Genomic DNA, 15,177 nt, shown 5'->3' with positions numbered 1-15,177 from the left:
CGTTGCCCTAGGGGGCATCTCTATATGCTCCGGAGCTTCAATCGGTATCAGACACAGCCGGATAGATGAGTCGCGGGCAGTAGATCATCAGAGCCGACTATGCAATACTTCGATTCTAATTCTCAGTCTTCATCCGCTTTCTCCTCTACGGCACCTTTCTTTAACTCGCGCTTCCACCCCCTCGTCCGTGCCCATTTCTCATTCTGCTCCTCCAGACTATCCAGCTTCGGCTTGCGCATGACAGGGATATACTTGCCGACGGTCCGGGCATTATCCCCACCATCAAAGACCTTCGCAGAGCGGGCATTACCGCTGGGCAGACTTCCCCTCTGCCCACCCCTCGCGAACGAGCTCCCATCGCCCTGCCCCATCGCCAGATCAAGCAGACTCCCAACGAGGACTTCGTTCATCTTGGCCTGCCGCCACTGCCGCCACAGCTCGTCGACGAGGCCCGCGGAGCCAAATCGCCCGTCGCCTTTGGTGTTCAGCGCGGACAGCGAGCGTGCGTCGCCCGTGTACACCCAGTCGAGGGAGTCGCACATGTCCTCGTCGCTTTCTGGGAAGATGCAGTCCCACAGGACCAAGGGCGCGTCGTCCGCCATCTCGTACAGTGGGCGGCGTGGGGTTTTCTCTATGTCTAATAGCTCGTCGACGATCGACGGTTCCTCTAGGCCCTGGCCTACGAGGAACATTATCGCTGCCATGCAGCGCACTTGATGCCAGAGGAATGCGGAGCCGTGGACACAGAAAGTGTAGACTTTCGGACCTGTCTCGCCAGTGACGCCTTCGAGCATAGATGATAAGAGTGCATTGGAACCCGTCTGGTTCAAGTCAGGGATTTTGGAAAAATCCTTCCCGGGACTGTCGAACTCCACCACGTCGGCAAACGTCACCCGTCGCTGACAGTTCGGCATCTGCTTGGTGGGATCGATTTTACACAGGTTGCGGAAATCATGCAGTCCTTCGAGCTTCTTGGCCGCTTCTTTCATCTTGTCGATATTGAGCCAGCCCTCCCTCACGTTTGCAGGCTTGCCGTTATACATTGAGAGTCCAGGTGGACCAGGCGTAGGGCAGAAAGCCGGATTCGTGAAGAAATACTTATACCGACGCTCGCGGCACGAGAAGCGGGCATCGAACGTTGGCGGTGGAGCGGGACACCATGCTAGAATTCGAATGTCCGGTGGTAAGACCGAGTTGAGCATGGTGACATAGGACAGTTCGTCTGCGATTGGGTCGAATGGCTGGGTATAGGTATCGATATCGAGGTCACCGGTGTCAATAGATGGCATCTCGTCTTCTAATAGGAGACTTGAGTTTTCGCCTTGAATCGTTTGGGCTTGACTTCTACCGCCGACTTCGCCGTTCCCGATAGTATTCTCGATGACTGTTTTCTCCACTGGCCGATTGCTTCTGACGCGTATCCCAATGACCTGCCCAAATGCACTCACGCCACGGTCCGTCCGGCCACATTTGGAGTACTGGCAACCTTCCCAGTTGACCTCGAGCTTGACTTTCTGACCACGTTGCTCTGCCGTGTCCCTGCCCTCAGTATATGCTTTCAGCCTCTTCTCCGGTCCCCACAGGAGCTCATAGCTCTGATCAAGCGGCACGCCGTCCGCGCCGGGCTCGCTTGGAGGGCTGATCAATCGTGTCTTGCGTAATGCTTTCCACAGAGCCTCCTCGATACTTGGCTGTGGTATGACGTTGCCATTCGGGTGCTCGAAGCCGTTGTATCGCTGACCCAGGTAGGCAAACTTCAAGGCGATGTGGCGGGTGGAATAGAGGCTTGGGTCGAAGGCTTTCAGACGTCGTTGGGAGGAAGAGCGACTGCGGGATGGTGGCTTCGACGTTGATCTTGTCTGGGTGGTTGTCGTGCGACCTCGAGCATTCTGCGCCGTGAGCTCGGAGAGCCGTTTCGTCGAGTCCTGGAGTTGACGTTCCAGAGCCGTTATTCGTGAAATCAAGTCCTCGTGTGAGCTAGTCGCATAATCGCTGCGTGGATTGATTTCCTGTGACATGGAATTTGTGTTTCGTTGTGCCCGATGGCCATCTGGTGTGCTCATGCCTGCGGAGGTGCTGAATCCGTGTGATCTGATCGCTAACGACGTCTGAAGAGGCGAGATAGTTGTCTGAGAATTTACGAGCCTGCTCGTTGACAATCCCCGCAAGGCAAAGCGTTGTATGTGAGGCATCAACTCCTTATCCAGTATCAATCGAGTAATCATCGAAAGTGGGAATTGGAGAAATAAATTCGAGTCACTTTATCCTTTTTTGGGGAGGGTGTATATCACGTGGGAAGGAACCAGATGGAAATTAAGGCGAGTTTGACTGCAGTTGTGAGGAGGTCAAACCCCTTCCTCGGAGACTCACTTCGTAATGATAGATTTGCATGATATCGAGAAGTTTACAGTTTGTCGCTGAGGTGCGTAATCAGATCAATACCAAGGCAGCGTATTGAAAGTTCCTGACATTACGTTTCTTAGGGGCGCAAGATGAGGTGGTAAACTACCTAACAGTGCCTGAGCAAGGGGATCACTATTGCTCTCTGGCTTCATGGAACTCGTCGTGGCCACCTGGGCTGTCCCTGGCAAGGTTTTCCTGTGAATCTTGGATCTCCAGTTCGCCGTCGCCGTCGCCGTCGCCATCGCCATCGCCATCGCCGTCACCTTCCCCACCACCATCACCATCAATCTCGTCTCCACCGTCTTCCATTTCCTCGTCCTCATTCTCGTTGTTCTCGTCATCCAAGGATCCCTCTTCACCGTCCTCCTCACCATCTTCCCCTTCGCCAGCTTCGTCACCAGCCTCGTCATCATCGGCATCATCGGCTTGTTCCCCTGCTTGCTCCATTTCCGAGAGGAGTTGTTTCTTGTCCAAGTCCATGTCGTCTAACTCACTCAGCTCACTACCCGAATCGTCTTCAGCGTCGGCACTGTCACGGATACTGCCTTTAGGTGAGTTAGCCCGGCTATCGTAGGCCTGGCCCTCCGCATCAGCTGCTCGACGAGGCATTGGCGATTCGGTATTATCAATGACAATTTCAATAGTGGGGCGCTTGCTCAAGATCGGTGTTTTGATCGGAGGTGGTTTGGATATAACGGCTTCCGCCTTGCGTTGGATCTCACGCCTCGTCACGGTCTTGGTTCTACCAGGTTTTCCAGGGACGCGATGAACTTCTGGCATTGCTGTGTGACCCGCGCCTCCTGGGAGAGGGTTGGACTGCCCTTGCAGACCCAGTCCAACCGGTGCAGATACAGACACAGCAAATGGACCTTCTGCACTGCCGTCTCCCTGAGCTCGGAGGATGTTGTTGAGTCGAGTATGCTCAGCATCTTCATCACTGCCAGGTACGACATCAGCAGTCATGTTGATGAACGTGCCTTGTGGAAGAGATGCCGGCTGTAGGTGTGGCTGTTCTTCCGGTGGCAATTGCGCAACGAATTCCTCGTAGAGACATGCGTAGGCATCGCCTATCAAATCCTCGATCAACGGCCCCTTCATGAGACTGTTGTTAAGCCGCTTCAAATCAATACCGTCTCGTAAAATATCCAATGCCACCGACTGGGTATCCGGATCAAGAGCCCACGCCTCCATCTTTTCGGATTTCTTGGTGAACTCTTCATGATTCATGCCATCGAAGAGCGCTCTTTCACGCCCATCCGGAATTTGCCCATGTCGTCGTAAGAGTCTCACGTAGGCCGTGGCCACATCCTCCCAGACTCTTGTATGATCCAGAAAATCAGTAGTCTTTCGACGAATCCGACGAACCAGTTGATCAAGATTTGTCCGATCGTTCAACTGCTCCAAGATGTGTACAAAAAATGCCACGTAGCGACCAGTATAGACATAGTGTCTCCCAGGTCGTTCATGTTCAGGCTTCCATACTTGTATGGTCATTGTTTTGGTGAAAATCTGTTGAGTGAAGTGGTGTTTGGCAGCAAGTGCTCCAGAAGTATCACGTGCTACATCATAGACCACATGAGCTGCACGGTCAATAATTCGATGATGCCAATTGGATTTGTCGGCGTGGCTGAGCTTTTCCAGGAGAGCTAGCATGTACTCTTGCCATTCGTCGCCCTCCTCCTCATCATCAGCAAGATGAATACCGTGAGAGTAACGTGTAGCATGCATGTACTCTTGACCTTGTGCATAGGGCATTCTGTACTTAGTAACAAGCTTGTGAATGATGGACACGAGTTTGAAATGAGGTTCTAGGATGGGTTCGTTTGATTTTTCTTTCTTCGGCAATGCTTCGATAGCTTCGACAATCGCATCCAAGACATCTTCGGGAGTTACCGGACGACGGCGGGTATGGTTCTCTTTGCTGGTGTACATCTTCCACAGGCACTTACTTCGAGTGTAGTGTGCTGTCCAATGCTTGGGCTTGTCACTGAATTTACAACTCAAGAGGTATGCTGCGAACTTCCACAAAGCATAAGTTCCAAGTGGGGGGTGGAAGGCTTGTTTCGACATGGTAGAATCGATATTGCTACTCATGTGACGCATATTCTTGTCTGTTTTAAACGCCTCCATGTTCAAGGGCGGCCGAGACGAGGCGTACAAGCGGGTTGCGAACTCTGCAAGCATATCTTCGATCATCTGAGCTGTTGCTGCTGCCGTACTGTCAAGCCGCATGGCTATGGTTGTGGCCATCATGAAACTGTGAATAGCCTGGCGTTCCAACAACGCTATGTCACCACGTGCATCGTTTAACTTCGTGGAGTTCCAAATCAAGTCGTCCTCAATCTTGGCTTCGTATACTTGTGCCAAGCGATACCATGTTTCCCACTTATTGATGTCATGATCGAGGTCTTGTCGAAATAGGGTGGCGGCAGTATCTAGATCGTCGGTAGGAGTGGGTGTAACCCTCTTCACCGATTTATACTTTGCAAGGCTCATGTGTCCTAGCAAGAAATACCATCCATGCCGAGCAGCAACTTCGGTATCACCCTCTGTCAAGCGAGTTGAGAGGTCGCCTATGCCCCGGATACACCGATAGAGGTCATCTGATCTGATAGGGGACTTGAGATAATTGGATATAACCTTCTTGTTGTACAGCAATGGTGGAGGACTTTTCACGACTCCCAAAGCACTTTGAATTTTATCAATCGCGATTCTCAGTTCTCCTTTCGCAAGATCCTTGACACTGTACTTGGATGCGTAACTCATGATAGTGGGGACCAATGACCAGGCAGTTTTCCGATCCAGATTCTCGGTTGGACAGCCATGGTTGGCATCCCCAACGCCGTTGGCGAAACGAAGCTGGTACAGATCATAGAATACCTGAGTCATGTCGACAGTGTAATCTTGCTGGGTATTGAGCGCGCACAACTCGGTTTTCACGAGTTTCACAAATGCCTTGTTCGCATATTTGCAGTAATGTCGGATGCCTATGCCGTTGTGCACAGTGCTCAAATACTCAGCCAGGTCGTCCGCAGCACGCTCAAATGCCGACGGGTGCTGTATGGTAGCCTCTTTCAATAACAGATATTGCAATATGTATGTTCGCACTAACATCTCTCTAAGGCGATCTTTGCTTTTGTCGAAAATCTTGGTAGAGGCGGCTCCCTTCAGCTGGGGTGGTGCAGTTTGGCCGACCCGGATTGAATCCTCATAAATGACAAAGCCTTGGAGAAGTCTTGTAAGCGATATGATGACTTGCAGTGAGGAATGCAAATGATGCTCATCGACACACTCCCAGGCAGCACTATCACCCTGGACTTTAGACAATAGTTTGATCATCATTTCATCAATGTCGCGCAGCCATTTCAGCATGGATATTTGGCGACTTGTGGACTCTGCTTCAAGGTGTCTTGAAGTGAACAGCTCGTGGACACCTGTTTCGATGCTCCGTAGCAGACATGAAACCACCTTAGGCGTGTACGAGATAGCCGTATAGGCATTCTGAAGTCGTCGCCAGAGAAATAGCTTCAGTGAGGGTTCGCCGGATTCCAAAAAATGAATCAACTTCCCAGCTTGGGAATGACTCTGACCCTCAACAGGGGTCAGTAACTCATTAGTTTCAAGAAGAGACTCTGGCTCTAGGATTGGCTCAAGTTTTTCAATCACGACAACAGGATTGCTGTTATCAGTGTCAAAGACACTTGTGAAGAAATCCAAAGTATCCAACCGTGATACCTCCTGTTCGATGGCTGATGTTGATATGATCGGCATGGCGGAGCTATTGGGAAGGTGTATCTCCTCCAGCTTGGACCGCTGTAGTAGCGCTTTAAGGTCTTGTAGACACAAGAGAACATGTGCTTTGTCCACATCCTCACTCAACGTTGCGCAGATTGCTGAGGCCCAGATGAATCGGACAATCAAAGGGTCATCCAGCTCAAGCTTATTGGAGTGGTCACGATAGAGACTCATCATGTCGTTTGCTAAGCCCGCAGACTGGAGTAGTCGATATTGGCTGGATGATCGGACACTCTCCAACACGTCCTGATCTGGACCTGTGATGGTAGAATATTGATCGAGATGCAACTCAAACCAAGCTTGAGTGAACTCAAATAGTGCCTCTACGTCGGGAATAATGTGTCCATCGGTCTTCTGTACAGAATGCTTGAACGTAGTATAGCGCTGGCGAAGTGTTTCATAGATTTGTGGGTGTGCAATGAAAAGGACGTTGTCTAGTGTACCCCTCAACTCATTTGACCACGGTTGATGCATATATAGCGACGTGGTCGGTTGATCGTGAGGACTGACCAAAAGGGATGAGAGCCAGCAGAATACAGCATCATATATGTTTGTTGGTTCAGCGTTGATAAGGCTTGCGAGCGAGATAAAGCATGAGCTCGATCCATCTGTCGCTGGAGACGTACCTTTTGCCAAGCTTGGTTTTGAATGTTGAAGGTAGAGGGACATCCCAGTCGACTTTTCGGCAATGTCTTGGTGGCCATGGCCGGAAAGAGTTGCGTGTCCTTTGTCATCAGTCCAGTTCAGTAACGCGATTCTGAGATCTGCGAGGAGTATCAGATCCTTTCGCGAGGCACCAGTAACAGACAGGTCGAGTGTCCCACTGGCAGTGCTCTGCCAGAAAGCTCTATTTGCTTCATCTGTGGAGTGATAAAATTGGAGATCCAGTTTTGCAAGCATTGAGTTGACCACGTCGAACATAGCTTGATCAGTCTGCTCAAATAATGCAAGCTGATCAAGAAAATACTGGGGATCATCATGTGCAGCTTCGTCTTCCTGCGCGGCCAGATCTGCCAGAGACTCTCTCGCTCGGAGACGCTTGCTCTTGGTTCTCCCTTCAGGTTCCTCATTTCCGGCTGCTGTCGTTGACCGTTTTCTTGGCAGAGGCTCATCATGAATCGCTACGGGCGTGGCGTTTTGAACCTCTCCTGAAGCAGAAGTTTGATGCCGTACAATGTCGATGGTCGCATCTGTGTTCTCGCCCCCGTTCTCCAGCACATGTATGCTCTGCTCAGGTCGGGCATCATTCTCACCCAAAGGACTCTCGTGAATTCCATTCTCAGCGACTGGGTTCATCGTGGGCTCTTCAGAGAGAGTCAGCATGGGACTCGGTTGATCATTAGACGCGATGGTGTCTTCATAGCCCGACATCGTCTGATCTTGTTGGACGGACACACCCTCGGGTAACTCGACCTGGACATTGGTCGCGGCGTTGAAAGAAACATCGCCGTCATGAACTGCTCGGACTGTTTGATGGATGACTTGACCCAGAGAGGTAAGAGTGGCCATCGCTGGTTTTAGTCGGATTTGACCGAAGCCAACGCTCAGAGGCCGATAGCGGTCGTCGACATACTCGAGCTGTTTGGGGCGCTTAGGAAGATATGGATAAGGGTCATTTGTTTTTCGCAAAAGAATGAGCAGGTGATTTTTGGGTCGAATGGCGGGTCTTTGAAGACGACTGAGGTCATCGTTCAACAAATCCACGACCTCTTCCAGCTCCCCTGCCGCAAACGCTTCGTCGAGTCCCGATAGATCAATTGCTTGTTGTGTGTCGTCATCATCGCCGGCCAGGACACTCTCCAAGCAGAATCGAGCGATTCTTTGCGTCGACAATAAGATATCAGCGACGCGGGCAGACTTTTTCCACAGGTCGAGATCGGTATCATCTCTCTCCAAGGCTTTGGCAAAATCGGCAATGCTATCAGCACAGGCCTTGGCGTAAGACCGACATAATTCTACTCGAGAACTCTGTTTGTCTGAAACTTGATGTCGGGCGACATCGAGGATAAATTGTCCTCTGTTCTTGAAAGCGAGATAAATGAGTTGGGGAATGGAGCTGGCTGAGGATTCGGCAGCGCTGCTTGGAAGCAAGGCAATCGGCCCAGCGTCTGGATGAATGGCAGCGCTGGCTATGTCTTCATCAAGCTCATCATGTGCGAAGTCAGATAGAACTTCTGGATATCTGAAGACTTCAGATTGCAGCAGCTCTTTGTAGGCATCCGTGGCCTCCTGAAATGAGATAGGACCCTGTGAGTGCAGCTTGAGTGCATTCTGATATAACTTAAAAGCCTCTTCGAGTTGGATTTCTTTGGTGTCGTCAACTTCCTCCTCAAAGTTATCTTCGGGCTCAACATTCAAGGCCGTAAAGCCAGACATGACGCCGGCAAAGATGAACCTGTGTGGTTAGTCCGGAATTGGCTGTGTCGAGGAATCATCATCGGACGAAAGTGATCAAGTTGAGAGGCAAACTGATGAAACAAATAGTGATGGGAAGTTCTAGGGTCCTTGATAACTCTTAAGAATTCATCCCTGCCTAGGTCAGTAGTGATGTTTGAAAGCGGAATAATGTGAAGCCCGTCAAGAAACGCGTGTCTCGTACTTTTGGGTGACGCGCATTGGTAGAAGTGTCCCAGATAGGAAGGATTGGCGAGACATTTCATTCAACAACATTCCTGGCTGCACACACTGCGGCTCCTACTGGCAGCAGGCTACATCACGTTGGACTTCACCATTACGCAAGCACTCATTGGGGGAAGACTTTGTTACTGAGACGACATAGACCTTCAAGAACACCAACCAAAGATCCTTTGAATTCGACCAACGGCGACAGCGCATTCACTGCTCAGAGATCTCCAAACTTCCTTCAATCTGTCCTGATTGTTCGTCTGCACGCCCTCAGGGCTGCACTGCGATGCTTGCGCCTGCGGTGCCAGAGTTAGTCCCCCGCCACATGTCTACTTGGTACTTATTGCATTTGGATCTGATCTGTGAATAGGATCATCGAAGATGACGATATCGGGCTAGCCGTCGACGCCCGCACCGAGAGTCTCCCCGGGCTGCGCGAACTTGGGCCCCCCGATCTCGTGCATCTGGTCAAGCAAAGCGTAAAGGCTGGCGCGAAACAAACCGGTGTCTACCACCATGTGACCGGAGTCGATGCCTCATCCTCGGCGAGTTTGGCTGCCTATGTCAACACACTCACCTTCAACCCTTCCGACAAGACGCACAAGGTCGTATCGGGCCTGTATTGCTGTTACAATGCTTTTTCGCACCTAGACATGAGAGTTGAAGTCAAGATTCCCGGTAGTGTTGAGAGCTATTGTGTGGACGAGAGAGGCGATCGGAGAGTGGCCACCGACAGTCTGTGGCTTGAAACATTCTTATGTGGAGTCTTGCGCGCCTACTCATACTCGGATGATGGTAGTGGAGACACCATCAAGAAGATCATTGGCGTCAGGAGGTTCAACCCGATAACGAATACCGAAATGGAGCACAGGTTTTTCGAAGCTGCCGAGAAACTATTTTTCAGCGGTCGACAACTGGGTTCAGATCCGGAAATTCAAATCCCCAATCTTGTTTCCAACCACCTGACTGCTGGACTTCTCAAATATATCAAAACTGCTGGCCGCTATGCTTCTGGTATCAATCTATTCGAGAAGCTCCGGTCCAAGGATGTCGAAATATCTTCGCTGCTTGCTCGAGTCCTGCTTGATGGAGATGAGGAAGTCCAAGCAGTAAGGCTACTACATGACGCTCTACAGGACGTGCCCATGGATTATGCGCTGCTCGACGCTCAGGCAACATTTTGCCAGCAAAAGGGCGAAGGTTTAACCGCCCTCGAATTGGCCAAGCAGGGAGTCACTGCTGCTCCTAGCGAGTTTAGCACTTGGGCTCGTCTGGCTGAAGTTTATGTGGATCTCGAACAATGGGATCTTGCTCTTCTCACACTCAACTCTTGTCCGATGTTCTCATATCAGGATAAGGATTCACCGAGAATGCCTGAACCCACACGAGTTCTCCTTCCTATATTACCAGAGACCGCATTAGATGAGATTGATGAAGGCCAGCCACGGCAAGGTGAAGCTTATGACACAATTCATGTGTCTCTTCGGAAACTACAAGCTGCAGCATATCAAGGCACATTCCTAAAAGCATATAGTCTCCTCACCAGAATTGCTGCTTCCATAGGATGGGACTCCTTGTTGAAGACTCGCAGTCTTGTTTTTGTCATGGAGGAAGAGTATCGCACCGAGAGGACCCATTCCATGACCCCTAAGGTACCCTCAAGCAGGAATGCCAGCACCGTTGCGTTATCCGGCACACCTAATGGCAAGGCAAAGGAAACAAATGATACAATCTCGGATGATGAAGCATCAGACGATGAAGTTTCGCCTGTTGATGAGAAGAACACAAAAGCAGAAGGCTCATCAATGTCCTCCACACTCAACGGCGGTACTGGTGAGAATGCTGAGCTTAACACTGATCGAACCATGGAGAAGCCTGTTCCAACAATCGCTGCAGAAGAAGTCAAATCTGGGAGCGAGGATCCAGACGCCGCTCATGCACAGTATCCACAGTTTCAAAACAAGCGACTATGCGAGCGATGGCTAGACAACCTATTCATGGTGCTGTACGAAGATCTTCGTATATACACGATATGGAGAACGGAAATGGGTCAATATCGGCAACAGCAGATGCAATACAAGAAGTCGGCATCGGAATGGGAAATCCTTGGCGATTTGGCTGAACGATTACACCATACGAATGAAGCTTTGGAAGCTTACCAGCAGTGTCTGAATATCCGTTTCTCCCCCAAGGCCATGCGAGGGTTACTTCGAATGCACGAGAGGAAGGGAGATACGAGAAACGCCTTGGCTTGCTTGATTCGCTTAATCACATGGCAGTACCGATGGTACTCGGAGGTAAGATAATCATACCTCTTTTCCCCTCCACCATACTAACATGTTTTCAGTTTTCGCCAGAGTTATTCTATTCAATACGCAAACTTATTGAAGAGGAGGGCGCTGTTAAAATCCGAAGTATTGTGCAATCAACAAATCTGCCTCAGCATGTCTTGGATCTTACTCACGAATACTGTCAAGTATGTGTGACGTTCCGGAGCAGCGGGACTGATGGTTGACTTTAAATGTTGGCCTTGAGGAAATGCCCCATTCGGGCAGTGGTATGAGCTCTCAAAAGGAGATGTCTTCTAAGCAAGCATTGGCGTCCGGCAAATGGCCAGGATAAATAGAAAGCGTCGTACAGTCAATGAGCAAAGAAATGTTGGTGATGGCCTACGTAGTACTATCACCGGAGTACATACTGTACCTACCAAAGAAGGCTTCGACCAGAGGGAGATGATCTAATCTAATCAGGTGACGAAGCCGCAAGAGATTGATCCGATATTTATCCGGCCCAGGCAATGACTACACAGCAAACAATTGCCTTCCATCTCGTAAAGATCAGATAGAACTCAAGAATGCTAGTGCGTTCCTCTCTGGTTCATTTACATCTTATAGGTCTTGCAAATTTCTGAGCCTTTGCGTTCAACATTCACCCGTCATAGCCAGCGATTTTCCTTTTCGCCGAATATAATTGAGATACCCCGCGCTGTTGTGAGCCACACTTAAATCCACCTGGCAGGCTGCCCAACAATCCTCGTGATTGAGGTTGAGATCGATAAGTGGTGATCATGTCAAGTCAGAAGCGTATCACCAAGGTCGGTGCCTTGGACTTTCCCTTCCGGTGTTCATGGGAAAGAATGACTGATGTGAGAATCATAGGAGCTGGCGGATCTGACGGTCTCCCCACCTGATGGCATCACCGTGGCTTTAGCAGATGAGTCAAATTTGTTTCTGTGGAAAGTCGACATGGACGGGCCCTCTGATTCTCCTTATGCTGTGAGTCCTCCACAGTATGCTCTCAAAAAAATCAACGACCTTGACATCCATCTCCTCCCATCCATTCCATCTGAGGTCCACTATCCCAAGTTACTAACCACAAGACAGGGCGGCCACTTCACACTCAACATCACACTCCCACCAAACTACCCATTCAAGCCACCAACAGTGACCTTCACAACGAAGATCTACCACCCCAACATTTCGAACGACTCACCACCCAACTCCGGCACCATGTGTCTCGGCATGTTAAAGGATTCAGAATGGAAGCCATCGACCAAAATGAGCGCCGTGCTGGAATTTACTCGACAGCTATTGAAGGGTTCGTACTCTGAATCCAGCAGCAACGACATCAATGACCACCACTAATCCTTCCCTCCCCAACAGAGCCTAATCCAGACGACGCAGTGGAATCCAAAATCGCAGACCAATATCGCGGTGACCGGGCCGGCTACGAGCGAGAAGCCAGAGACTGGGTGAAGCGCTACGCCACTAAGAAGTAGATTTGTCTTCTCTGGCAGCTTTGAGCAGAAAGCCATGCGTGAAATGGCATGCCGTTGGTTCGCTTTGCTGCGACAGGCCACCAGCCAGGTCTCTATGGGTTCGGAGGAAATCCAATCCGCCATTTCCGGCGTTCACCCTGGCAGGCAGGCAGCGACACATTGGAGCCGAAGAATGAACCACGATCATGACTGCGACAGGGTCCGCAGGAGCGAGTCTATGGGTGTTCGTATGAACCAGCGGAGGAGCCAGACACGGGCCCCGTAGAGATCCTCCTGGCGATGTATCCGTGTTGGGTACATCGGTCTCAGACACAAGGCGCGGCCGGGAAACTGGGTTGTTCACCGTTACCCGTTTAGGCAGGAAATCAGCATGAACAGCATCGCATCCGAGTCATGTACTACAGCCCGAGCAATGATGCTGATATGATAAACAATGAGGCACAATTGAAATAGCAGCACGAGTCAAAGACAGATCGACGTTTTTCCAGAACCAAAAGACGATATGCGTCGCTGTAATCGGATTGTTTACGACTCGCTTTTATTGTAGACTACAGGCGCCCGCGAATTGAATGCGAGTATATAAGTAGGCGTGGTCAGCCATTGGCGATGTGCTAGGTGATAGCGATTGATGCTACCCAGCACTCGGCATTTTTCCGCCGTTGTATCTCTCCAATCCAGTCCCCCGGGACCGCAAAACGAGAAGATGCCTCTCTGCGTGTTCGACCCAGACCATTTGGTTCTCAAGATATGTCGATGCCTTTTCTTGGAGTTTTTCATCTCAGGGCAGGTGGTCCACGGCCTTGACGCAGAACAAGGCGAATCCCGTCAATGGTCGGGTGTACATGTCCGGCGGACACTGATATCAACAGCTCGGCTCAAGCTGAACGTGAATGCAGTCGAGTGCATCACAGAACATGGAATTGAAGCTCGAAGCGGTGATACGCCGGCAAGTCGTCGGATACACTAATTCTTATGTCGTATGGCCTGTCAATCCTGATCCTTGCGAGTCGTTGTCAGAGCGAGCTGTGAATTCAGCAGGTGATGTTGGCCAACGCTGTATCTTACCAGCTGCGTTTTTCGCAAACATGAGCTGGGTGCGAATATTCCCGAAGGTAACCAAGATCGGAATTCGTTTCAGCCTTCCATCTCGTCGTCTTCATCAATGGCACCGGCCTCAGCCTCCTCAGCATCCTCGTTGTCGTCATCATCTTCATCATCGACGTCCCAATTTTCCAGATCTTCGCTATCCCATTCCTCCTCGCTGTCCCCTTCATTAGCGCCTTCTTCGCCGTCGCCAGTCTTGCCCGCATTCTTCTTAGTATTCTTCTTCAGCTCCTTTTTCCTTTCTACATTCTCCCGTTGTATCTTCCTTCTTTCCTCTTTTTCTTTTCTTCGAAGATCCCATTTCTCCTCGAGTGCTTTCTCTTCTTCTTTGGTCTTGGTGACGTACTCGTTCCACATGACCTTGCCATCACATATTCCCTCTTCGACCTTGACCATCCTCAGGCGCATGCGGGGGCCTAGCTCGACCAACTTGACTGCCCTCTTTTCCACATTCGAGCTCTGTTCTGTTTTGCTCGCCTTCTTGTCTCCATTATTCGCGAGCTTCTGTTGCTCGCGTTTGCTAAGCACACGTTGGGTTGTTGTCTCCATGACCTCTATTTCATTATCTGTGTCTAGTTCGGTCTCGCTGGCAGAAGTGTAGCCTCCAGCCGCAGGATCGAGGATATAATCTGCCACGTCGTTCAGCTTACCAAGGTTGGGCAATGCGCCACTCTTTTTCTCCCTTAGGCGTTGTTCGGTTTGGTCGAATCTCCTAACACGCTTTGACACACCCGTCTTTCTGGTAGTGATCGCATAATGCCGTAAACTAATGACATATGTTCCGTCTGCCTGTGTCTCACGATTGAGGAGTAGAATCCTCCGTATTGAATTTAGTGGGGTACTCTGTGGATTGATGGGTGGAAACATTGATTGGAATATCGTTGTGGTCAAGGATTCCAGTTGCTTCTTGATCGGGTCTGCGCCACTGTCTGTAGAATTTTGTGACACGAAGTTGTTCATGACTAACAAAGGTGCCGTCTGGTACTCTTTCCCTCCCCCACGAGGGTGCTTTTGTGACTTTGCAATGTCCTTGGCTAGTGCATATCGATCGACTCGAAAAGTGACCGTCGGTCCGCGTGGGGTCAGTGCCACCCGCAAATGGACATTGCCATTATTTGACCGCGAGAAGAGAAAGAGGTGTGTGACACCCAAGGGGCCGGCCATAGCGGTGTAGTCCTTCAATTTATTTGCTTTACGTTCCTATTGGGGTCGAGATCAGCCTGGGGAATTTTCGACAATATCATGATCACCACGTACCTTCAGCCTGCTTGCTGTATCAGGTTCCATTACGGCACGGAAATCCTTCGCCAGCTGGGTGACACTTGGTCCAATGTCGCCTGCGCCCATACGGATAACCATACTTCGTGGTCGTCGGTTGCCCCGACCTGGCTTCGTAGCGCCATCGTCGATTTGAGTGTGTGTTCTCTTCTTTTTCCTAGGTCTTGCCATGGTTGATGTCTGGTTTTGCACAG

At 50.5% G+C, this 15,177-nt stretch overlaps 4 protein-coding genes across 4 annotated transcripts; 1 reads left to right on the top strand and 3 right to left on the bottom strand.

The window, feature by feature from the left end:
• Window positions 1-122: 122 nt before the first annotated feature.
• On the bottom strand, window positions 123-2,063 carry LTR84_002732 (uncharacterized protein; the record flags this gene model as incomplete). Its single annotated transcript, XM_064846333.1, has 1 exon — window positions 123-2,063. One exon carries the CDS (start codon window positions 2,061-2,063, stop codon window positions 123-125), a length of 1,941 nt encoding a protein of 646 aa, XP_064705943.1.
• A 472-nt stretch (window positions 2,064-2,535) lies between these two features.
• Window positions 2,536-8,574, bottom strand: LTR84_002731 (uncharacterized protein; the record flags this gene model as incomplete). The annotated part of the gene is made up of 1 exon (XM_064846332.1): window positions 2,536-8,574. One exon carries the CDS (start codon window positions 8,572-8,574, stop codon window positions 2,536-2,538), a length of 6,039 nt encoding a protein of 2,012 aa, XP_064705942.1.
• A 535-nt stretch (window positions 8,575-9,109) lies between these two features.
• Window positions 9,110-12,601, top strand: LTR84_002730 (uncharacterized protein; the record flags this gene model as incomplete). The annotated part of the gene is made up of 5 exons (XM_064846331.1): window positions 9,110-9,132; window positions 9,194-11,120; window positions 11,171-11,299; window positions 11,982-12,420; window positions 12,486-12,601. The coding sequence occupies 5 exons, from the start codon at window positions 9,110-9,112 to the stop codon at window positions 12,599-12,601; spliced, it is 2,634 nt and encodes an 877-aa protein (XP_064705941.1).
• A 1,134-nt stretch (window positions 12,602-13,735) lies between these two features.
• On the bottom strand, window positions 13,736-15,154 carry LTR84_002729 (uncharacterized protein; the record flags this gene model as incomplete). Its single annotated transcript, XM_064846330.1, has 2 exons — window positions 13,736-14,905; window positions 14,963-15,154. The coding sequence occupies 2 exons, from the start codon at window positions 15,152-15,154 to the stop codon at window positions 13,736-13,738; spliced, it is 1,362 nt and encodes a 453-aa protein (XP_064705940.1).
• Between the last annotated feature and the right edge of the window lie 23 nt (window positions 15,155-15,177).

Source organism: Exophiala bonariae (assembly GCF_035927105.1).
Source record: "Exophiala bonariae strain CCFEE 5792 chromosome Unknown scaffold_14, whole genome shotgun sequence".
Classification (NCBI taxonomy): Eukaryota; Fungi; Ascomycota; class Eurotiomycetes; order Chaetothyriales; family Herpotrichiellaceae; genus Exophiala; species Exophiala bonariae.
Note: the sequence above shows the minus strand (reverse complement) of the source record. Positions and strands in the feature narration are given on the sequence as shown.